The sequence below is a fragment of the Ceratotherium simum genome, chromosome 13 (genome assembly GCF_057802395.1).
Source record: "Ceratotherium simum simum isolate JZ-2026a chromosome 13, ASM5780239v1, whole genome shotgun sequence".
In the NCBI taxonomy this organism is placed as follows: domain Eukaryota; kingdom Metazoa; phylum Chordata; class Mammalia; order Perissodactyla; family Rhinocerotidae; genus Ceratotherium; species Ceratotherium simum.
Window position 1 is genome coordinate 14,814,208 of NC_141912.1, and position 25,457 is coordinate 14,839,664.

The window sequence follows — 25,457 nt, forward strand, 5'->3', positions numbered from 1 at the left end:
TGTTTTACATAGTGTTTGCACCAGTTTACATTCCCACCAACAGTGCACAAGGGTTCTCTTTTCTCTGCATCCTTGCCAGCACTTATCTCTTTCTCATGTAGTTTTTTCTTATTATGATATTTATATTCTATGTTTTCACATTCACTTAAAATGAGTTCACCTCATGGGAGAACAAGACTCCTCTGAGATAGCATTTGATTCCTGACCTGATATGTGGTGCCTCATAGGTCTGGCTCTGGGGCTTGGGACTTTTGGAGCTCTAAATGGACCCTACCCAGCCCTCCAGGCCCACTGGGAGCCTTGCTACATGCCCCTCCCCTGTCTCCAGCTGGGTGGTTTTAGTGTTTTATTGTTGAGCTAATCAGCATGGAAGCTCTCTGGGGTGTGAGTTTGTCTTTGTAGTTGTTTTCTTTGAGAAGGGGAGGTCAGGAAGGAATAAATTGTACCTTTCTTCCTGAAAAGTTCTCTTGTGGTGAATGATTATGTTCCCAAGCCTATTTCTATCTCAGGGAAATTATTTCAGGGGCTAGCGGGAACGGCATAAGCCCAAGTTCCAGCTCCCTAGTGTAGCCTAGGTCATGTTGTGTGTTGTCATGCTGTGACTGGATTAGACTGCACTTGGTGAAACCTAAGGCTTCATGTTTGGTCCTGGAAGGCCGGGCGGGTGCCTCCTTGATTTGCCCAATCCCTGGGGTCCCTTTTCTGTCCAGCTCTGTCCTACCATGGAATCTTTGCCTCAGTTTCTTTTTCAAATGCGCTCTTACTGGTGCTTACATTGTGGGTGTCCTCCCTTGGCATAGTTAAATAGTTCCTGGGTGTGTCCGTTTCTCGACTTGTGTTGAGCGGAAGCTGAATGAGGAGAGGATGGATATTATTCTGAGTTTTCTGAGTTTGATTTTCCTGTTCAATCATTGCCTTAGTCTTCTGTGAAATAGATTTACAATTTTTATTGCTTATTGATTCTGTCACTAAGTGTTTTGTTGTATGATTCCTAGCCCAAGTTTATTGGTGTCTTTATAAGCCTAGAACTGAGAGGGCATGGAAATTTAGGACAAGGAAATCTAACTTACCTCGTGGCACCAACAGCCCCAGTGATGCATCCTGTTTCTACCTGCAGTACTAATTTTTATAGCATTTTCTGCTCTTAAAATCGTATACCATAAAAAAGAAAAAAGTCATTTGAAAAACAAAAAATCAAATCCCTGTGAAGTAAAACTACTGTACTCTGCACCTCAGACGAAATGTCCATTTCAGAAAGTACTGGATAAAATCTGGGATACCTGGAATTGTGTAAAATATGGGACCAAAAATAAACTTGAGGAAGGAATAAGGTGCGAAAGTGAATTCCTGACTTTTTGCAAACCAGTGGGTTCCCCAGGGTCGCTGTCTTGGGGGCCTTTTCTGGGTGTGGAGTTATTATAGCTGCTCTCTGAGGTTATTTTGAATGGGCAGGGGTGCGGGACACCTTACGTGTCTAGCTGGAAATGTTCTCCTACCAGCCTCACTCACAAATTGGTGGAGGTGGAGCCTTGGTGACCCTTCCCAGGACTGATGTATGGCAGGGAGTGTGGTGTTTGGCAGCGTATTGACACAGCTGAAGATGGATGCCTCTTTGATCAAAGGGAGACCATTAGGGCATGTTTAGGCTGGTGGGATTGAAGAGACTCATTATAGAGAGAGTAGTCACGCATCTCCTGGCCCCCAGTGCCTGCCACCCACATCTTTATGAACGTGATTCAGATTTGCCCAGTTTGCTGGCATAGCGCTTTGCTGAAGCCAGCTGTAAGGAAGCGTGAGCTTACTTAGCTTCTGTTTCTTTGAGTTAATCAGGGGATTGCAGAGGAGAGAAGGATGTAGTTTATTTCCATGATTCCTCAGCATATATCGTTTCTGAACATGTGGGAAGATAGGACAGTTCTTCTCACTATCCCACTCCCTCCTTCATTGTGTGGTCCTTACCTGCGCCCTCCCTTAAAAAGCCCCTTCGCTTCTCCTTTCTCTTCAGAGGTGGCTTGCCTTATGGCTTTGGTGCAGCTTAGCTTGAGAGAACCAGGAAGAAAGTTCCCGTGACAGAGTACTTCATCACTCAATTGAAACTGCTTATTCTCATTTTTTTTTTTTTTTAAAGATTTTATTTATTTTATTTTTTCCCCCCAAAGCCCCAGTAGATAGTTGTATGTCATAGCTCCACATCCTTCTAGTTGCTGTATGTGGGACTCGGCCTCAGGATGGATGGAGAAGTGGTGCCTCGATGCGCACCCGGGATCCGAACCCGGGCCACCAGCATTGTAGCGCGCGCACTTAACCACCAAGCCACAGGGCCGGCCTGCTTATTCTCATTTTTGCTGGGCAGTGGAGTAGGAGAGGATGGGGCCATGGGAAAACAACATGTTTATAGGAAGCAACACAAAAAATTAATTCCTCCTAATTTGTGGAAGGACACACTGAAGCTAGGTTTGAGGCTGACGTTTAAAAAATTATATTTTGGAGGTTAGTCACTTTTTAAACTTGTAGCTTATAAATGTGGTTGATAGATTCTCTTATTATTTGAGATTTACGTCTGTTGCATGATCTCTACGCTCCTCTCCCCCTTATATCCCCCATTGTTTTCACATTATTAGGATCATGGAGAACTTTCGGATTCTCTCCCATTTCTTTCACTCTTTTCTCTGCTTTTTGTCTTCGTTCCCTCTCTTTTGTACTCCATGAAGATGAGTGGGGCCAGACGACACTGAAGCATTGTGACAGCACCTAGGACAGGTCTAGGGCTGCGGCCTTCTTTGGAGGGTGTAAGCTGTGCTGAAGGAGTCTGACCTTGTAGCTCTATCATTTCCTGTTTATAGACAAGGAAAATGGGCTCAAACAGTAGGGATTAATGAAGGTCTTAATTGAACAGGAAGTCTTTCAGCCTTTTGGAGTTGCTAAAGTGGTGCATACAGCTTGAGTATTTATCTTGAGTCCTCCGTAAGAGGCTGGACTTTTCTGTGGTTGTTTCTTGAAGCTAAATGGGGATCAGAAATTGTCGGGGAGCTAAATGCTTGGTGGAGGAGTGACTGGTCAGCTTACAGCATTGAGTGAAGGAGAGGGCTTGTTTCTGCATACCTCCTGTCTCTCCTCTGGGAGTTTCAGCTACAAGCTTTGCTCAAATCCTTTAAAAGTCCATTGAGCTATTTTTGTAGTATCACAGCAAATACGAATAATGATGGCTCTGGAAAGGAGTGATAAGTCACTCGTTTTATTAACAGCAGGGTTTTGTTGGTTAAATGGTTGTAAGATAACCTGTTTGACGACAGGTCGCCTTGTGAGTCAGAATGACTTCCCCTCTCGGAGAAATTTTCGTTCTGTGATGTCAGTGAGGTCTAGTCAGGAGACATTCTCGCCAGACCTTTTGAGGGTTCGTTTAAGCTGTACACAGTTCTGGTGGCCGTGTATGTCCTGCAGATGTTCACTGCGTATCTTCTGGTCATCTGCTGCTGCCGTCCACAGACATGACCTCTTTCCACATAGTGCATTTGTGACATCATCTAAGGGCCCGTGGGTTCACATCCTGCAAAGTCAGATTGGGCTTGCCAGTGGCTGATGAGGACGAACTGGGAGGACTTATATGTCGGGAGAGATGTCTTAGGTCATGGGATGGTTATTAAGAATACAAATGAGATAGAATATTGTGAGTGATTGGAAGGTGTGACTCAGCCCTCCTCCCCCTTCATTCGGCTTTTATTGGTCTGTTTTATGAGGTCACTTGGTTTGATTGAGTGATGCCATTTGGAAAGATGTTTCTGCTTCCTGGCCTGACATACGGTTACTCTGTGCAGCTTTGCACATGGATAGAAATCCAGCGTTGCTTGGAGAATATTCTAGGCATTGTTGGAAAGGAAAGTGATTTCCATGCCTTGACTCCCTTTTGCCTACTTTGAGTTGATACACTTTCCTTCGTTTTTTATTTAAATTTCCACGCCACTGATGTGTCTCCTAGATCTGTCATGGCAGCCATCAGTGGCACGGAGCCTGAGATGAGTCCCCGAGTCTGGGATGCTGTGTGAGCTCCCATTTTCCAGTGCAAGAATGTGCCATTCCTCCAGGATCACAAAGCACAAACAGTAAAAAGAAAGATAGTTGCTCTTCTTATATTCATTAGCTATTAACAGATTCTTTAATTATGATCATGTTTCCTCATCTTTAGGCAGTTGTCATAAGAACCTAGACTTTGTAAACATCAGGAAGAAACGATGTGTGAATTGTAGTGAATCCATTCATTACAGAAGAGACTCCACTCAGCATTTGGATTGGTGATAGTAACACCTCATACTTCGAAAATTACACGTTTATGTTTCAGCCCGCTAAATAAATTTCTGTCAGAGCCTCCAAATGAGTATTTTGGGCTTCTTTTTGAAGGAAACATATTAGAACCGTGGTCCATTACTTTAGTTTTGCCTTTTCTTAGCTTTTCTTGGTGGTAAAAATCACCTTTGAGGGAGGGGCATATTTCAGACACCAATCCTGTGGATTTTTGTCCTAGGCGTATTTTTAGTGTATAAAACGCTAGATTGTGAGTTTCTATGTATTTTCCATACAAAAAAGGAACCTTGAATTGTAATTGAGTTGATAGGATGGAAAGGTCCTGCTAACATTGTTCATATACTACTTTCCATAAATAGTGGCTACTTTCTTAGCTGGCATGAGATTTTAGCACAGGTCCTAAACATTCATTAATGCCCGGGCTTGTCATTAATTCTCGCAAGACAGAATTTCTTTTTCTCTTCAGTGGTGATCCCAGAGCTGGAGTCTGAAGACTCTTTATTGCCATCTGTTGGTGCTTGGAGGTCACTTCATGGGATTTCCAGTGGGCAAGGAAATTGTCCAGGATCTCTTTTCTGTTTGTCACCCTGTAAAGAAAGCAGGTCTCTGTTAGCTGACTTACTGTCTGTGAGAAGCCAAAGCCGCCTCCAGATCAGGGCAGGACTAGTTGTTGGGACTCGTTGGCATCTGAGCGCCGCCTTAGACCTTTGGTCTGTCATGCACTGAAGCTTAAAATCGCAACCCCACTGTGCAACTCCTTCGAGAATGTTTCTGGTGAGAAGTTTCTACCTGATTGATTTTTCAGGTCTATTTTTAGGATTCCACTGGATTTTGTTTTTTATAGGGAAGAGCTGTGTAGCATTGTAGGATGTAATTTCTTCATATATTTTTCTTTTTTCCTTGAAAGAAGAAAGTAAAACATGATTCTTGCCTCACAGAGGCATTCACTCGATCCCTTCCCAACCATCATCTTTGCCAGGATTCGAGATTTTTGGCAGTTTGCCATCAGTATTGGGTAACCAGAAGTTGAGAAACAACTGGGGTTGTTGTTGAAATAATATTTTAAAAACAAAATTGGCAATTCCATCTTGATAGAGAGTAGAAAAGCAGATTAACGTTTTAAACTGGCTCTTTGAGGCTTTTAAAACTGAATGTACTTTAGATAATTTGTTCACACCTTGTAACTACAATAATGTATTAGGAATTTCTTTGGCTAGATTCCTAAAATACTTAACTTCCGTGTGTTCCTCTGACTCTTGTTATCCTTGTTCAATTCTGCTGTAAGATAGATTTTGCTCAAGACTGACCCGCAGCCGACAGTCTTTGTGTAGAATAGCGTTTGCAGTGTTTGGATCCCTGATAAGAAGAGGGCTGTGCTGCCTGGGGGTGGCCAAACAGGCAGCTTTCCATAGGTGGTAAACTATAGCACATGTGACATTGGTGACTGACAGAACAAAAGGGCTTTGCCGCTTTAATTGTTGATTAATGATGATCCCTCTCAAATTTGACGTGGTTGCTTTCTAGAACACAAAAGAAGTCAGTGTCAAATATTTCCTTGATCTTGACAGAGTCATGATTTCCAGGCGGTCCTGGTTCTTTGACATTTCAGGATACTGCATAAGATTTTTTAAAAACATAATTGCATAGTTTTTGATTAATTGAATCAAAAGCTTGACTGCATGTGACTTTTCATACCGTTTGTGTGGGATCTCACCATCCACCAGAGATGGATGTGCCCAAGTGATATTGTCCCTGGGAAGATGCTGCGCGGAGCTTGTGGAAACTTAGTGCTTTGGATATTCTCCTTCTTCTCTCCCCTAATCCTTTCCCCTGAAGGAAAGAAAAGGAAGGCTCGCCTTTCCTTCGTGTGCCTGCTTTCCAGTGCCTGAGTTCTGAGGGAGCGCGGTGTTGGTGAGCAATCGGAACATCTTCCCAAGGTGGTGGTGATGTTTGGGTCTGCAGTGCTGGGGCTGGCATTTCACTGGGTAGAGCTGATGAAGATATTTATAAGTAGTTATGTTACTGTTCCTAAGGATGTCTTGGGCTTCTCAGGGAACTTAATGTGTTTCGCTAAGTGAGTGATTCATTCCTAATTGGAAGGATTAAGTCTTAAGGCAGCAGAGTGTAGATAGTATTGTTACTATTTAATAGTTTAACGGAATTCTGGCACAATTTTTGAAATTGTTCCCTCTTTTAAAAAAATTTATATCTTTAAATTTTTCCACCCCTACCTTTTAAAGTGCTAGGCAGTCATATACTTATCTCAAAATTTAAAAGTTTAATCATAATTGCTGTTTGCCTGACAATCTGTAGTTAGAAAGTTGGTGCTAAAAGAATCTTCAGCTTCGTAGCACAGATATTTTGGAGATTTAGGGTCTAATTTCCTGCTGGGCACAGGCAAAAAGATAAGTATTTCTCATCTAGAACTATGAAATCATAGATCCAAAAGGAATTATTACAGGAGTTACTATCTAGAAGTTTTGTAGATGAAGTCAGATAAGATTGGACCTAGAAGGAGCCCCAGTTTTCTCCTTTTTGTAGTCTCTTGCCCTAGATCACAAGTTAGTTGAACTAAAGCCTAGGTTTTATGCTACCACTTTTTTTTTTCCTTTTATCACTCTGACCAAGCCAAACTTAGGAAGATTCGTCTTGAGAGGATCCAACCCACAAAAAGTTTCTTTAGGTAAATCTGGTTAATAGCAAACTTCTCTAAATAGCAGCCTATGTAATTTAATTAAGACAAGTGCTGCAAATATTTAACATCCTGCGGTTTTTAGCATAAACAAACTATTTCATCTGTTTATATGTAAAGCAAGAAATGAGGCCTGTGAACCAGTGTGGCAAGATCTCCAAAAATACCATAAAGCAGGCAGTCTTTGTAGCAAACCTCCTCTCATGGAGCCAGCCAACCTCCCTTTTCTGTCATTGTGTGACATCCTCACAACCTGGTTAAACAAACTCCAGTGATAACTAGGGAGCAGGGTGGGTCGGGAGCAGAGAAGGATACAGTCTGTTGCCAGTGTTGCTTGCTATAGAGTTGGGTATGAGTTGGTCTCTGCTCGCCTCTGGGTTCACTTGAGAATGTGTTTATTTTCTCTTTACTATACAGGATGTTTACAACCATCCTGTGTGGTTTGTCCGCAACTGCACTTGTATTTGAGTTTGGTGGGCAGCTTTCCCTGGGCAGGGGATATCCCCTGCCCGACCCCCTACAATCTCCACCGCGCACGCACGCGCGCGCGCACACGCACACACTCTCTCTCTCTCTCTCTCTCTCGTTCCTTTGAGTAGTTGCCAGGTTTGTAGTGTGTGTGTCTGGGGGTAGAATAGAGTGGGTAATTATTTTGGGGGTGGAAACACAGGAAATTTTTTTTTTTGAATAGGCCTTTCAGCAAGCTGGCAAAGCTTCAGGGCCGGCTCCCACACCGGCACAAAGAGTGCAGCCATGCTGGTCATTTTGCATTTGCCAGACACAACATGTCTTCTTTTTGAATGAACACACCCTCCCCTCCCACCCATTCCTTGCTCTTTGTTTAGAATTGAGATATAATCTAAATAATTGGATTTACCAGCTTACGTTTTTAATATTGGAAAATTGAGTTAATAAAATGATGTTTTGGCGTACACATCCCTCCCCGAGGGACCAGCTGAGCATTTCTTTAAATTGCTTCGTCCCCCCGCTCCTGCTTTCTCCAGCCGAATTATGTGCATACACTGTGTTCTCCTTGGGTTTGTAAACTGCCAGAAATCCTGGACAGAAATAGAATTAACCTAGAAATGGCTGTTGTGTCATATTTAGGGTGGCCCTAGAGATTGAGTGCACAGATAGCAATAAGCTGGTTAACTCGCTCCTGTAGATAACCCCGGAGGAGGCCTGGAGAAACAGTGCCACCCTCTTGTGAGGCTTCTGATGGCTGACTGCCCCGGAAGCTTCTAAGTGCATGTTGTGGGAAGGACAGGAGGGGGCACAGGGAGGGTATTACAAAACAAAATATTTGGCATAGGACTTTGTCAGCTCATCAGCAGAGTTTCTTTACAAGTATTGTCTTGCAATTTGTTAACTTGCAAAATAATGCTGCTGTGTATTTTGGTGTGTTTCTTTGTTTCCATAAAGGTGCTATACTTTTTGTTTTTTTAACCTAAATATGAAACATATTTGAAGATTTATTTGGGTAGAATTTTAAGTGATCAAGCAAAACATTCTTCGGGTTGTTGTCCCTGCCAACCAACCCCAAATGAGAGAAGGCTCAGGAGAAAAAGAAGTCTCCCTCCTGTGTATCTAAGGGAGTGGAAGGGAAAAGAGGAAGATGATGGGACTTCCCCCTGCGAGCTCATGCAGTTTGATCAAAAAGTACAAATAATCTCTTATATGTGGTGGTCCTGTGTGCATGGTTTTGAGGCAGGTCTGTCCTGGTTCCAGCAGATTGTAGCCCGTGCACAGTTGTGCTGTGTGAGGGCATGTGGAATGCGATGGCATGACCTGGGTGCCCTGGGGTTGGATGTCACCTTGTGCCGCGTGGCAGTTAAGAGCCAGAACCAGCCCTGATTTGACTTTTGTTAGATGAGGCAGATGGTGGGTAAGTGGCTCAGTAAATTCTTAGTAAGTGATGAGTGTGGTGATGGTAGAAATTGTGGTCACATGGGCAAATGCTCAGTAGATAGATTCCTATGTAAAGTGAATTCCAGTCTACCTTTGCGTAGACTTACGCTGGGATGGCCAATAACTTTGCCTGGGCCAGAACCACATGCCTCTTCCTTTCCTGTTACTGTTAGGTCTATTTTAGATCTATCCAGCTATCTCCCCTGGCACCTCTGGATTGCCATTCAGTCTGTCTCTCTGCTCAGAAAACGTTCATGTGTTTAATTGAGTGATTCCTAAGGAAAGAAGGATGAGTTGTGTAGTCCATGCGGAGTACAGCAGTGTAGTGCTCTTGCTATTCCTTCCCAGCACTTATGGAGGGAGGCTTGTCCTCCATGCACAGTAACACCTGTGTACAGAGGAGACTGCTGTAGAGCCTACTCGGTAGGCCCACAGGAGGTCAGGGGAGTGGCATTGGGGTTGAGTGGTAGGTCATGAAGGGTGTACTCCTTTAGGATGGCTCGGTCTCTCTGAGGAGGGGACTTTTGAACTTTATGGAAGAAGTGACTTCCATAAAAAGTATCAGGCCTCTAATATTCCCTTCACTGGATGATGGGAAGAAGCTGGCCATGGCAAGATACAGGAGGAGAGCATTCCAGATGGACAGAGCAGGCTTGAGTAAGTAAGGTCCCCTCCGACCATTGCTTCTATTTTAGGGCATGTATTTGTATATAGAGTGAAACTGGGGGATCAGATTAGAAAATAGACTTTCATTTCAACACATTGTTTTCCTCCTCTTTGGGACATTTTAGCTTAAATGGGATTCACACCAGTAGGGCTGGTTTTTGTGGTGACGAAATTGCCCTGGGGCTCCTGGACCTGAGAGCTTCTAAAGGAGGGGCACGCCAGAAGGCCTTGCCCGTGACAGAGATGTGCCTCACCTCCCACCTGGGTGCAGTGTGGCGTGACAGAGAAAACTCTTACCCAAGGACCCAGACTTTGGCTTCTGGTGGTGTTCGTTCTGCAACCCGCAGTGTGTGGCAGGTCTCACCTTTCTCTCAGTTGATTCTTCTGTGCAGGGAGGGTGATCTTAAGATCCTTCAAAAAAGTAAAGCCACTAGCTTTTAACATTTGTCACAAACTCCAAACAGAAATAGCAGACCATATCTATATTCTCTGAGCTTGCTGGTTGAGTTTCGTAGTCCTTTAACTCACATGCACACATTTACATCATGGAAGGTGAGTGGCAGCGATGAAGTGATCACTTCTGTTCCCTCACCCCCATACCCCCAACCCTAGATTCTAACATATTGTAAAATGTTACCCTCAATATATTTATTCATATATAAATATGTTTATTCATTTTTTCCTCAGTTGATTTAAGTTTATACGATCTGTTTAACTTGGCTTGCTGGAGAGGTTGATTTAATAGGTTTCATTGACGTAGGGGTACACCCAGAGTTCCTAGAATGAAGGAAGCTTCTGTAAGGGAAACTCCTTCCTTGATCAATTAATAAAATACATGCAAATGCTCTAGTTGGTACTTCTGTGGTTTCCATGAGGGACAAACACCCTCTGTGTTTTCTGTATTCTGGCATTTCTGTGTATTACCAATGGGCAGTACTGGCCATCCTGGCTAAATGGCAAGTCCACAAGGCTTGGGAGCCCACCTCTCCCCCCCATTCTGTTTTCTCTCAACCCCAGCAACCCCAAACTCTCCCTACACTCCCCCCCCTCCCCCCCACTCCACCCCTAGGATGACTCTGAACCTCCTTAGTTCAAAAAATCAATATTTGCATTTTAAAGTGTTTTTGCTCTAGTAATGAAATGAAGGATGTTGTTTCTGGTTAAAATGTCACTCAGGTGATGGAAGGGGTGGGTGAAGTAAATGCTGCTGTAAGTGGATGGACCACCTTGCTTGCTAACTGCTGAGAACTAACAATTGAGTGCCAATCCTTGCTGAGCTCCCCCTCCCTCATCAGCCTGTGGTCAGTGTCTGATCTGGCCAGCTCCTCAGCGCCAAATGCTAACCTGCTTCTTCCCCAACATCTCCATGTGCAGATATTCTGGTTCTAAACATCTGTGCCCCCCTGCTCCCCACACCCTTTTCTTTACTGATTTAAAATAGCATACACTCATTTCCTTGTATCCGACGTTCTAGAATGAATCACCTATCCCTCAAACATACCTGCACTCCAAGAGTGCCTTCTCCACAGATTTGGCCTCTCAGTTGTGTCATTCAGAGTCTTTTGTTGTGTGGGGCCAGCAGAGCCGAGCCAACACCTTTTTAATCCCCTGGGACTGTGCAGGATGAAAAGCCAAACCACAGACCTGCCCTTCCTGCAAAGCGCGGAATCTTCTGGCCTCTTTAAGAAAGATATTGGTTTGTCTTGTTCTTTAGTTCCTGCTTTCATCTGAGTCTCACAAATACTTAATCACTTGGGAGCTTGGCTCATTCCTCTGAGGGGTAATTTATTTTACTGCCAGTTTTTAATGTGTTTTTGCCTTCTTTTTCATAGTCTGACTGAGAAAGTCGTCAGGCAGCAAGTGCCTCTTTGAACAGTGGTCGGAGCAGTTGATCTTGGAGGTCCTGAAGTTGTAGCATATTTGACTGTGTCCTGCTCTGTCACCTCTGCATCTCTGTGTTTGCGTGTTTGTTTTCCGTTGTGGCTGCGCTGCCTTCTCATAACATGTGGCATTTGTTGTTGCTGACTTTTGAAAAAGCAATGAACACTGAACATCCTGTTCACATGCAGGCAGTATTTCTGTAAAATTCGTCTAATACTCAGAGTGTGAGTTGTGTCCATTTAAGTGGAGATGTACACATTATAAAATTGCCGGTTATGGGAAAAAAAAAAACCGTGTTGTAGAATAAAATGATAGGGACTTTCTTTTAACAGGGAGGGAAGGTGGATGGAGAGGAGAAGCTTTGTTGGAAGAGGCGGGTAGTTCTTTTGGGGTCAGTCCACCCTGATGGTGGCCTCGCGTTGCGGGCTGTGGCCTGTTGGGGTGCGGTTTTCTGTAGCCTGGTCCTTCCCCTGAAGCAGTGCTGTTCAAGATGCCGGCTGCTGCTTGGTGCCGGTGAGTTGAATACAGAAATTGAGAGTGAACTATTTAGAAACTTAAAGCTTATGTCTGTTGAATCTAATAAAACATTTGGGTTTGTATTTTATGTCTTATTTAATTTTTACCCTGGTTTAATTATAAAAATATCCATTTGCAACAGATAGAAAATTTAAAGGGGGAAAAAATAACCAAACACAGGGGCCGGCCCAATGGCGTAGTGGTTAAGTTCACACACTCTGCTTCTGCGGCCCAGGGTTCACAGGTTCGGATCCCAAGCATGGACCTATGCACCGCTTATCAAGCCATGCTGTGGCAGTGTCCCGTATAAAGTAGAGGAGGATGGGCATGGATGTTAGCCCAGGGCCAATCTTCCTCAGCAAAAAGAGGAGGAGTGGCCACAGATGCTAGCTCAGGGCTAATCTTCCTCACAAAAGAAAAAATAAATAACCAAGCACAAAACTGATCCTCAGCTCACAGAGTTTGAGAAGCACCACTCTAAAGGCTCAGTCCCACCTCGATTTGATCCTTCACTATCCCCCTTTGCAGGTTACTCCTGGGCTTAGTGGCTTATGCAGCATGCACTTCTGGTCTGTCTCATCTCTTATATACAGGCAGTCGGTTGTAAAACAGCTCTTCATTCCCTATAACATGAGGACAATGGCGTTGCCTTATTCCCTTACCATTTACAACATTTGGGACGTTATGTTAAACTTGTTTAGCTTTCTGCGGGTACCTTGTTAATGTGGCTGTTTCACATTATTCCTGGGTTCTAAAGTGCTTTTGATTAGCTGTGATGTTTGTAGATTTTAAGGACTGAAGGTTGCCCAGTAAGTAAGTAGTAGTCATGTGGTCTCCCTTTTGATCAAATGTCAATTTGTATCGGGAATATGATCTATACAGTAGTATTTTTGGTGGGTGGTAGGCAAAAAAGTAGAGACTGGTCAGGACACCAGGGAGGTTAAATTTATTATTTATTTATTTATTTATTTATTTTTGTGTGGAAGATCAGCCCTGAGCTAACATCCATGCTAATCCTCCTCTTTTTGCTGAGGGAAGACCGGCTCTGAGCTAACATCTATTGCCAATCCTCCTCCTTTTTTTTTCCTTCCCCAAAGCCCCAGTAGATAGTTGTATGTCATAGTTGCACATCCTTCTAGTTGCTGTGTGTGGGACGCAGCCTCAGCATGGCCGGAGAAGCAGTGCGTCGGTGCGCACCCGGGATCCGAACCCGGGCCGCCAGTAGTGGAGTGCGTGCACTTAACCGCTAAGCCGCGGGGCTGGCCCAGGGAGGTTAAATTTAAAGGTGCTAATTTTTACAAAGTGGAAAATCGTGGTGTGTGTATTTTGCTGTAGTATTTTGTTAAATACTAGAGTGTTAATTTAAAATGCTAGGTATTTTGAGCACTGGCAGTTTAAGATACTATGATTACTATTTTTTATAATCCCAACAATAGTCAAGGGAAGGATTATTCCTGCTTTACAAATATCTCTGATTTCTTTTTATTTCTTATGTAATATTCAAAGCAACCTGGAGTTGGGGTGGCATTATCAGTCCCACACAGTGAATTTGGGATTCTGACCAGATCTGTTTAAAGCCCTGTGCCACAGGGCTGCCTTTTGGTTGTTTTTTTTATTTTTTTCCCTGCCCTCAAATACTATTTCTTGAGCGTCCTGTATGAGCAGGGCTGGGTAGTACACACACAGCTGCTCACCCTCAGGGGTGCCTATTTCTATTATGGATTGAGAGCCTTACAATTAAAGGAAGACCTCATAGGAGACAATTTATGGTAAGTGTAAGGTTAGTTATACGTAAAGAAAAAAATACGTTAGGATACTTACTCACGTAGAGAAAGGGAAATGAGCTATTGGCTGTGGTGTTCGGAGAGACATAAGAAACCTTTCCAAGGTTGATTAGTATTCACATTGATAGAAAGGAATGTCTTACACGTGCGATTTAGAAAATGAAAGATGTCTAGTTAAGGAAACTTAAGTTTTGTGATTTGTAGACACCAAGTGGGTAAGTTAGGGGTCACTATCTAGGTAGGATTGTAACAGTGAAGAGGCCTGCCTGAAAAGTAGATTAAGGCCAGGTTTTGAATCCCTAAGGAGTGTGGATTTACCCTGTAGGCGGAGGGTAATCCATAATTTGGTGAGGGTAGAGGGGTTTTAGATAGACTTCAGAAACAGTTTTTTTCCTGCATTACGCTTTCATTAGTGTAGTGAACTTCTGTGGCTGAATTGGAATCAGAAGAGATTAGAGGTTGGGAGACTGTGTCGTGTGGGGTGTAAGACTGGGTCAGTGATGGATGCACAGGGAAAGGTGCACTGGGTGTAAGGACACAGTGTGAACGGAATCGTGTGTGTATTTGAGACAGTCTCATGTTAAAGCATAGAACGCTGTATCAGTGTGGCAGGATGATTTGTGTTTTCCTCATTAGTATGTGCTAAATAAAAAATACATAAGCCGTTAATCCCATGTCATCAAACACCACATGGGGTTTTTGAAATACGCAGGCACACTGTTGTGGTTGGTGCACAGGCACGTGCTGTTACACACATAGACACACACACTCATGGTGCATATTTTATATCAGTGTATAAAACACAGCCCTTTAACCAAATGTATTGCCCTTTAAAGCAGGCCTGTGGTTTATGAGAGTTTGAGAGATATAGAACCTTAATTAGAAAGAAAGAGTTTGCTTGAAATAGGGTCTTTTTTCCCTTTTGTGTCATGATTTTATTGCTGCACGTAGATCTAGATCCTCCGATCTCTGCTTAATTTATTTTTAATTTTCTTTTGCTTTTACAGGCCCAGGCTGCAAGCACAAAGAAAGTTTGCTCAATCCCAGCCGAACAGTCCCAGCACAACTCCAGTAAAGATAGTGGAGCCATTGCTACCCCCTCCAGCCACTCAAATTTCTGACCTCTCCAAAAGGAAGCCTAAGACAGAAGATTTTCTTACCTTTCTCTGCCTTCGAGGTAAGACTGTGTTAACCAGCCAGTTTGGAAGGAACAGCCTAGTTGAAAGAAAAGAGTAACACTGTACACAGGAATACATGTTAGCTTTGGTCTCTGCTGCATCCATCTTTCAATTCCCCAGCCAAAAAAAAACCTATCCCTTTTTGAGGGAGAGTTGAAAGTGAGAAATCCCACAGAGAGGTTGCTTGAGTCTTCATGTTTCTCCTTCTGTTTTCATTTGACTCTTAAATCTCCTTTCTTGGCTTCTCAATATACAGTTTTACAGTTTGTAGTTTGTATTTTTAATTTTTGGGTTTTTTTTTTTTTCCTTTTGGTTGAGGAAGATTTGCTCTGAGATGACATCTGTTGCCAATCTTGCTCTCTTTTTTCCTTGAGGAAGATTAGCCCTGAGCTAACATCTGTGCCAGTCTTCCTGTATTTTGTATGTGGGTCACCGGCACAGTATGGCTTGACAAGTGGTGTAGGTCTGCGCCCGGCATCCAAACCTGCAAACCCGGGCCACTGAAGTGGAGCACACGGGACTTAACCATTATGCCACGGGGCCAGCCTCTGTTTTTAATTTTTATAATTTGAATTTTTCCTATCACCCTTTTAGGACCCCCATCACCTCCCCCGTCACCATCACACACTTGCTTTGCTGACTTTGCCTTTGATTTTGTTTTGTATTTTTTTTTTGGCAGGGCAGTTGTTGATGGGTATGAAGTCTCCTTTCCTTGCCTTTCCTAAAGTCTGTCAATAAGCCACTCTGACTGAGGAATAACTCTTCTCCTAGCCCTGTACTATATAGGCAAAAGAGTAGTAGTACTTTCCAAGTACAGTTAACAGTGAAAATATTGGTCCATAGTTGTGAACAGGACTAATAGTGCAAGGTGAGGGTAAAATTTTGTAATAAAGGATGGGTTTGGATTTACATGGCCTTATTTGGGAAAGTGTTTACTACAGGAACTAAGTTTTCTTTTTTTTTTTTTTTTAAAGATTTTATTTATTTATTTTTCCCCCCAAAGCCCCAGTAGATAGTTGTGTGTCACAGCTGCACATCCTTCTAGTTGCTGTATGTGGGACGCGGCCTCAGCATGGCCGGAGAAGCAGCGCGTCGGTGCAAGCCTGGGATCCGAACGCGGGTCGCCAGCAGTGGAGCGCGCGCACTTAACCACCAAGCCACCGGGCCGGCCCTGGAACTAAGTTTTCTAACAGTTGTGAAGGAAGGACACTAAAGATTGTCAAAGAAATTGAAGAGCTTATGGAAATGAGAGGTGGGGGGTCGTGTTAGAAAGCCAGGAACTCGGAGAGTTCCTTTGGTGTGGTTGGTTGAGGGAAAGTGAACAGGAGGAGAGGGTCTTTGATCTTGGTTATTGGTTGGGTGGGGAGGTGGGTGGGGTGGGCTTTTGAGATCCAGGGTTACATACTTTTTTTTTTTTTTTTTTTTTGTGAGGAAGATCAGCCCTGAGCCAACATCCATGCCAATCCTCCTCTTTTTGCTGAGGGAGACTGGCCCTGGGCTAACATCTTTGCCCATCTTCCTCCACTTTATATGGGACTCTGCCTCAGCATGGCCTGACAAGCAGTGAGTCGGTGCGCGCCTGGGGTCCAAACCCGGGCAGACAGCAGCGGAGCGTGCGCACTTAACCACTATGCCATGGGGCCAGCCCCCAAGGGTTACGTACTTTTTTGTGTGTGTGTGAGGAAGATCAGTCCTGAGCTAACATCCATGCTAATCCTCCTCTTTTTTTACTGAGGAAGACTGGCTCTGAGCTAACATCTATTGTCAATCCTCCCCCCCCCCCCCCCCCCAAAGCCCCAGTAGATAGTTGTATGTCACAGTTGCACATCCTTCCGGTTGCCGTATGTGGGATGCGGCCTCAGCATGGCCGGAGAAGCGGTGCGTTGGTGTGCGCCCAGGATCCGAACCCTGGGCCACCAGTAGCGGAGTATGTGCACCCAACCGCTAAGCCATGGGGCCGGCCCCAAGGGTTACGTACTTTTAAGAAGAAAAAACGTTTTGAAATAAGTTACAACATGATTTAAGTGTAATACAAAGAATTTTTTCCTAAACTATTTGAGATAAAATTTCCACCAGATGCCCCCTCACTCCTGACCACATTAGTGTGTATTTTCTTAAAATAAGGACGTTCTCCTATAACCATCAAAATTGGGACGTTCACAATGATACATTAGTACCATCTAATCCTCAACTGCCCCATCGCAGATTGCTTCAACCGTCTTAGTGAGTTGAGAGCAGAAGGATCCCGTTCAGTGTCGGGCGTTGTCTTTAGTTGTCGATTTAGTCGGCTTAACCTGGAATAGTTTCTCAGTCTTTGTCTTTCTGACCTTAACACTTGAAGATAATGGCCAGTTATTTTGTAGAATGGCCCTCAATTTGTGTCGTCTTGTGTTTCCTCATGATTAGATTCCGGTTTTGCGTTTTGGGAGGGAATGTCACACAAGTGATTCTTTGTTCTTCTCATTGTGTCCTGTTGAGTAGTACAGAATTTGTCCATCCTTTTCTTGATAGTGTTCCTGTTGATTGCTCATTTAAGATGGGTCTGTCAGGCTTTTCTGCTGTAAAGCTACCCTTTTCAGCCTTTGTAATTTATAAGTATTTTGTTGGGAGGTTCTTTGAAACTCCATATTCCATTTCTCATCAACCTTGATTTATCCATTTTTTGGTATCTGTATGGACTCATTTCCTATTCAAAGGGTTATAATCTATTACTCTCATTTATTTTGAAGTTTATATCATCCCAGATCTTATCAGTGAAGCCCCTTCAGGCTGGCTTCTCTATCCTTTTGACATGTCCCTGTCATCCTTCCAGCCATGCTTCCTGGCACAACAAAATGTTCCAGGCTCATCTTGTACATTTCCCTCCCTCAGCCCTGGAATCAGCCATTTCTCAAAGAAGCCTTGTTGTTGTCTTTTGGTGAGGAAGATTAGCCCTGAGCTAACATCTATTGCCCGTCCTCCTCTTTTTGCTGAGTAAGATTGGCCCTGGGCTATCATCCATGCCTATCTTCCTCTACTTTATACACGTGGGATACCTGCCAAAGCATGGCTTGATAAGCGGCACGTAGGTCTGCGCCTGGGATCTGAACTTGCAAACCCCGGGCCAGCCCCAGAAACCTTGTCTCTTTAAGTGACAGCGTCTCTTTAGAAGCCACGATCTGGGCCTGAGGTGTGCTCATAGCTATTGAGTGTCGTTTCTCCTAGGCACTCTTGACTGCATGTAGTGTATGTGTGTGTGTGCGTGCATGCATACAAGGGCATACATGTGTATATGTACACATATGCTCATTTAGTATATCTAGATGTATAGCCATGTATATTAAAATCTGTCAGTTAGCACCAGTACCTCCAATTTCAGTTGAAGAGCAAAGAATTCTGGTTTTCTTCCTTTCCACATTGAACACTGAGAAACCTGGCTCCTATTATCCCTAACGTATCTGTTTATTTGATCCATCCTTTCCAGTGTAACCCAGTTCTCATCTTTCAAAGGGAAGGAAGGTAATTCACAGGAAGAATGAAAAAAATTGATGTTTGGTTAACAAATGTTTACTGGGCCATCCAGAAACAATGAGACACATAACTTTGATCAAGCAATCTTAGCTAGGTTCTCCCTGTCTACCGCACTAGTTCATATTATACTATAGTTATCTATGGTGATATCTCCCCTCCCGGAACAGGTCCTCTACCTGAAATGTTTTTATAGACACTGGGGGACTAAAAGACAAACTTTCTCTCGCCAAAGAGACACATTTCGGAGTGGCATATTTTGCTTCCCTGCATAGGTGATTTGTATAGTACCTTCATGGTCCTGGAAATCTGATGATTTGGTGCATTAGATGGCATATTTTAGTATGTAATTACTTGAGCTAATTAAAATTCATATTTTGAAGTGTACAAGGGTTACATAGATGATCCCTGTTGTAGTGGTACTTGAATCATTTTCTTTCAGTTTTAAATTAAGAAAAATAAGATGTTAAAGTTTTTTTAGTCATAAAGGTTTTTCGTGTTCCTCTTGGGAATATCAGCAGAAAAGATGGAGAAGTAGGCAAAAGAATAAACTCAGAATACCTTCTCTCCAATCTCCCAGAGTCAACCACTGTTAACTACCTCTTGGTGAAGATATTAACCAAGCCTTCTCTGTGCATATACAATACGAGTACCCCCCCGCACATCCCACCCCACACCCCGCCAGCCCACCAGTGGCATTGTAGTATATTTTATTTTTGCAGTGTGGTTTTCTTACTTCACAGTATTGCATAAATACTTGTTCCATTTTGTAGATGTCTTATCATTTATCTGTTTAATTCCTTATTGACATTTAGGTGTAGTCCTACCTTTTTGATATCAACTGTTGGTGTCGCATATCCTCACTGAAGTCTTTGCCTCACCTGAAGTCTCTTCAAGTGAAGTTGACAGTTAGGAATCTGATTAACATTCTTATACCTGCATTCTAATTCTGTGTCTTCTTTTCTGATGAGGATTCCAAACCAAATGGAGCTTATCTGAGTCCAGACTTCATGTTCAGCATCAAGAGCCCAGTCACTCCACCACCTTTGGGTGACAGTGGGCACTGTTAAGGGTAAAGAGGACGGTCTTTAATAAGCTCATTATTTATAGCAAAGAAAGTCTGGCTACAAAAATAATGAAGGTATCCAATCAAAAACCTACAAGTGATGTTTGTTGCCAAGGATTACAGATCATTCTTCTCTCCAGTTATTACTTGTAATTGTCTCTGCACTAATTTGGAATATGGAAGAGAATAAATCTTGAGACTGAGGGAAAGACGGTGAAGGGAGTTCTTTAAGCCTTGTTGTTCGTCATCCATTAATGGCACCCAGTGAGCCCAAGACCATGCTTCTCCCCACAGCTCCATTAAGTGTCTTCAGTGAAAACCTTGGGTGAGGAATAAAAACCACACCGTTAATAATACTGGGATTAGTGTATATATGTAAACACACTACGCCAGTCATTCAGGCATAAAAAGCTTTCGTGATTTTTAAAATCTGTTTCAAGGCACTCAGAGACCTTTCAGCTATGTTTGGCAAGGCTCTCTCCTATTTCATATCAGGACCTAAAATTTCTAAAGGAAGGGAGAATGGAATGAATAGTGCAGTCGGGCCTGAAGTGTTTGCCAGCAGTGTATTTATCTTTAAATAGCTGCGTGGAAGGGGGTCCACATGTCTCCTGCCAGAGGCATAATTAGTATCTTTCACTGGTACACGTGAGGAAGAGGGTACATGCCGTGTGCTGCACGCAGCGATTCCTACCGTCGCTGTATTTTCTGTCACTAGTCTCGTTATTCTTAATGAGTTGTGTCATCTTTTCTTTGTTCTGAATATGATTATTAACACATTAAAAAAGCTTTAACACAGTAGAGCAGTGGCAGGTTAAATGATTCTCTTATTTACATTTTTCTCTTTCTGGGGCACTGCAAACAAGGGGGGTTCCCAAAGGGGATTCCTGAAACATACACACACCTACACACGCTCGTTCTTCTGACCGTGGGTGTCACCCTTCAGCAGAAAAGAGCCCTTCTAGGGGGGGATTTCCTGGTAAAAAACCTCACTGTCAGCCATTGTGAAGCAGTGCTTTCTGGTTGGGGACTGCTTGCTTTTTGTTTCCCAAGTCTTAGAGAATCTTCAGTGATCAGCTGTCATTCAATTGCTAATTAATTCAGCAAGCCTTTATTGAACACTTTTTATATGCTAGACACCTAGAAAACAGAGATTAGAAACAGGAAAGCAGGGCCGGCTCCGTGGCTTAGCGGTTAAGTGCACGCGCTCTGATGCTGGCGGCCCCGGTTCGGATCCCGGGAGTGCCCCGAGGCACCACTTCTCCGTCCAACGTGAGGCCGAGTCCCACGTACAGCAACTAGAAGGATGTGAACCTATGACATACAACTATCTACTGGGGCTTTGGGGGGAAAAAACTGAATAAATAAAATCTTAAAAAAAAAAAAAAAAGAAACAGGAAAGCAGTATCAATGTGGTAGGTGAAATAGATGATAACAGTAAACACGTGAAAATGCCAGGGTAGAGGTACGCCTCGTGTACAAGCCAGGAGGAAGTGCCACCCTGCCCAGCGCTGCCTGAGATGGTTGCGGAAGGAAAGTAACACTTGAGCTGCTTGGAAGTTCTGCAGAACCCCAACCATGGTGTGGATGGGTGTTGGGTTATGTTGCTTGGAGGGTCCCAGGTTAAAGCAAGGAAATGAGATGTGTCAGATTCTGCGGGCCCTTGGCTAGCTATTAGGGCACTGTTGAGGTTCTTCAGCTGCGTGGTGACTTACTATGCCTAGACCTTTATTTAGTGCGATGATCCTTGCAGCACTGGAAAATGGATTGAGGCTCCAGGAAGGCCATCCTGGGGGTTATTGCAGGAACACAGGCAGGAGGCTGAAGGCTCATGGATCTTGGGCAGATGACTGGCACCGCTCTCAGCTCACATTTCCTCATTTGTAGAATGGGTATATAGTGTCTATAGCACACAGTCGCTGTGGTGGTGAACCAAAGCTAATGGGTGTGAAACAGGCCCAGGTGGTGCCTGTGGTAGTCAGCACAGTATGCTTGTTACCTATTTCCCAGTGAGGTTAGGCAGATATATAGCAGAGAGGAGGGTTTGATTTGAAATTTCGGAGGAACAATCTAAATAGACCAGCTGAATAGACTGTAGGTATTAGAAGTGACAGCCCACCCGTGGAGTTTTCTCTAAAGACAGTTGCCAGCTTTATCAGCAAGGAGTGCATACTTTGACACAGTACTGGCTTTGGGTATTGAGGACAATAAATTCTAAGTAGGGCAAATGCAAAAGACTGGGGTGATTTAGAGGTCACAGAATGAAAGGGGATTAACCTGCTAGAAAGCAATTAAGTAATCCTCCAATTGCAAGGAACACTATGGTGCTAATAATCAACTTTCTTGAGCAAAATGGGAATGCTTTTACGTTATATGAACTCTCTGGGGAGGAAGGCACACCATCACAGTGGTACACAACTTTATGTGATGGATCCTTTTGAGTGGTGTTGCATCTTAATTTTTCAGAGCGGTGACAGTGCAAGTATGCTCGAAAACGGTCTTCTCAGCACCTTGAGGGTTTCAGTGGCCACGCTCTTTTCTCCGAATCAGACCAGCCTTATGTTCCTCAGATGCTTGGTTTTCCAGTCAAGTCTGTGTCACTTGGCTGAGTCCTGCTTAGCAAGCAATTTATTTGCCAGGATAGTTTATCAGGCTGGTTATGAAGAAATGTGAAACCGTGGAATTCTTAAGCTCTGAGGAGGGGAAGGATGGATCCCTTTTAATTGCTCTGTGACCTTCATCAGTTGTTAAGACTCCAAGACATTTTGCTCAGAGGATTGGCACTGCTCCAGTCCAGCTGGCCTCTGATCAGGCTTTGCCCTCTCTGAAGGTAACTTGGGCTCCCTTTTCCCTGCCAGTGGGTGCTGGCACAGGTTTCGTAGTACTTTTCACAGTCATCTCTGGCCTTCTCCTTAGTTTCTAGAGATTTCTCTTAGTATTCTGTTAGGATTTCTGGACGCTTTGCATGGAGAAGAGAACACAGACTGTGGTGGTCATCAAGGTCACACAGCCACTGTTTGAAGTTACTTTCTACCTTGTTTCCACTTCTGAACTTGATGGGAAGAAGTTAAGTAGGTTGCGCCCATGGTGGCTGCTGTGTGATGTGGTTTTTGTGCATTCATTTGAGATAAAGAGATCCAGAGACCTCATTGCACTTGTTATATTTTTAAGCCACGTGTATAGATAACAATGTGGAAAAGATTGTAAGGGGAGTATTCCTGCTGTTAATTAAAAGATACTTTCTCCCTTTGCTATGGGCCGGGTCAGCATGCGAGCTGACGTTGTTAGGAGATGCTGTGTCTGTCGTGTTAGGGCCCTTGCAGATAGAACCCGTGCCCTGATGTGCGGAATTTCCTAAATGTGGGATCAGATAGGCACAGCTGGGAGCATGTGTGCCTAGGCCAGTGCCCAAGGGTTGTCATTGAAGAGGGGAGGAATGCTGAGGGGAAGACCGCCCATGCTGAGAGGAGGTCATTACTTCCTCCCTTGTTCTTCCTTAAAAAAGGCTGTCATAGCTGAAGGTTTCCAGCTCTCACATGGCGTTAGTCTCAGGCTCATTCCCAAGTTCCAGAAATTCTAACTGTTGAATTCATTTTGCATTTTTCACACCCCGCTAGATTCTTGTCACCAGTCTGCTTCCTTTCCCATTTTGGAAAGCAGATAGGAAATAAACTTCCTTTGCTCTTACCTATGTAAAGTGACAGTGTGATTTTATAGTTATGAGCTGCTCTTGTCAATGGAGCCATGTATTAGCCCAATAATATCACCTTACTGTGAGTGGCTTATATTACTTCACAGCCTTTGAAGTCATCACAGTTGTTATGGCTGAAGACATTGTGCTCATTGTACAGATAAGTAAACTGAGTCTTATGACAAGTAAGCACATGCCTGCCAAGCTGATGCTTTGTCCTAGGTTTTTGGATTCCCTGTAGAGTCCCTTTCAATGATGGGCATCTTTGTTTTGGACATGCACGTATTAAAAGGAAGAGTGATCTCAGGATGGGCATCATTGCACAGGCAGCTCCTTATCTCATAAGGAATAGGGGTCCCCTTTGTGTTTGGCCTTTGGCCTGGAGGGCTGTTCCCCAAGCCCTGCATCATGTACCCATGGTGGTGCCAGACATGGCTTTGGCTGAGCGTTTTAAAATTTTATCATAATTTTCATTACCTTTCCTTTAGAACAAGTGATATTAATTTTCTACTGATCTAATAGAGATAAATCATATAAGTCATGAATGTGAATCACTTTAAAGAAAGCAGTAGCACGTGGAGTATCTGGATATGGCAAAATAATATTAGGGCATATGGAAATGGATGAAGTTTGGGAAATCCTGTTGTAAATTCTTCCCTGGTAGAATGTAAAAGCAGAACTGGGAGAGACAGACAGAGTGTTACAGTAGTCCCACAGTCTTTGAGGGCACATGTGTGGGTGCGTGAGTGTGCAGAATTTGTGTACACATCTCTGTTTGGGTCACGGTGCCTAGAACAGTGCCTGGTACGTACATAGTTGGATTAATGAACCAAGACAATTGTTGCAACTACTTTCTTCTGTGGCTCTCCAGTTTCAGTGGACGGAGGCTTCCTCTCCTCTAACTCAGGAAATAGTAAATAACTCTGCCTCTATTCCTCTACCTATCCCTACCAGTTCACTTTGAAGTTCTGTCTTTTAATTTATATAATAGAGTTTAGTTTTTAATTTAATATGATAATATGGGCCGATTGCTTTTCATTCTGTTTTTGCATCCTGAAGATCCACCATGAAAGTGCCAACTCAGTGGGCCAGCCCAGAGTTTATTGGTCAAGCTACAGGATTTGACCCCCCAGCTGAATGAAAGTGTGCAGGGAATCCCTTTAGGGTCTTTCCAAAATAGAGCTGAGCTGTGTTTAGCTTGTTAAGATGAAGAACTGGTCGGGAGAGAAAATATAATGGGAAGGAGGGCTTGTATGTGTACATGATTCATGGAGAAGAATCCAATTTTATAGAAACCACAGCCCAAATTAGAGAAAGCAAGTTTTTGGATTAAAGTGATTTCTGTTGTGGTTATAACATACCACAGTTTGATTTTTGTCCAGATGAAAACATTTGGTTTTCACTTCAGTAAATATTGTGGAGACATTGCCAGCTAATTCTGAAAAGTAATGAAATACGGCTTTGGCAAAGCGCAGATGCGTTTTGTACTCCCAACTCCACTTATCTGATCCAAGTTCAGATTTTTTTTCACATTTGCTAATGCACTTGAATAATCAGGAGAGAAAATCTGCCTGTAATTTTAATAGAAAACCGTATATACTAAATACATTTTTATAATTTATTGGATGTAAAAATCCCTCCTCCAGCCCCCCCCAAAATACCCCACGCCATCCTTAACCCTCTTAAAACATTCACCTTTCATTGATTACTTGTCTAAAACTAGAGTTTGTAAAGGAGACTTGTGATGTAGTTCTGTGGGATGTCAGCCTCTCACTTGGTAATTATCGTAGTGAATGGGGCTTGTACCTCAACTCATCCTCAGCAGACACCAGGGCGTGACTCTGAATGAGTCTGCTGAGCCCTTTCTGAGACCCCATTGTTTGCATGTCTTTGCTGGTGTTTTGCAGCAGCTTCTAGGTGAGCCCTGCTGTGGAACGGGAAGCTCTTTTTTTAGAAAGCATTTGCAAGATATGAATCCCCCATCTCACAGCTCACTCTCCCTGTTACTTTCATCCCTGTATGTAGCTACCTTTCCGTTTTCCTGAAGGCTTGGACCCACAATGAGCCTTTCAAAAGTTTACTTCATCTGACATTTGGAGGAAAGACATTCCCTAATAAATTTTCTACAGGTGAAGTTTACCTCTTATGTGCCAGGATCTGTAAGTTGCAGACTATTTTTAATGAGAAATTTAAAAACACGTACACTCTTCTATTTTCAAATACTAAATATCAATTTAACTTTCTGTTGACAAAGCATCAATATGATTAT

General features: G+C 43.3%; 1 protein-coding gene across 9 annotated transcripts in view; it reads left to right on the plus strand.

The window, feature by feature from the left end:
- Positions 1 to 25,457, plus strand: part of JARID2 (jumonji and AT-rich interaction domain containing 2) — a 260,738-nt gene that overhangs the window by 170,409 nt on the left and 64,872 nt on the right. For all 9 annotated transcript variants that reach the window (XM_087438035.1, XM_087438036.1, XM_087438039.1 and 6 more), the window contains one exon: positions 14,754 to 14,923. In XM_087438035.1, coding sequence (XP_087294161.1) covers positions 14,754 to 14,923 — 170 coding nt within the window. The remainder of the gene's footprint in view (positions 1 to 14,753; positions 14,924 to 25,457) is intronic.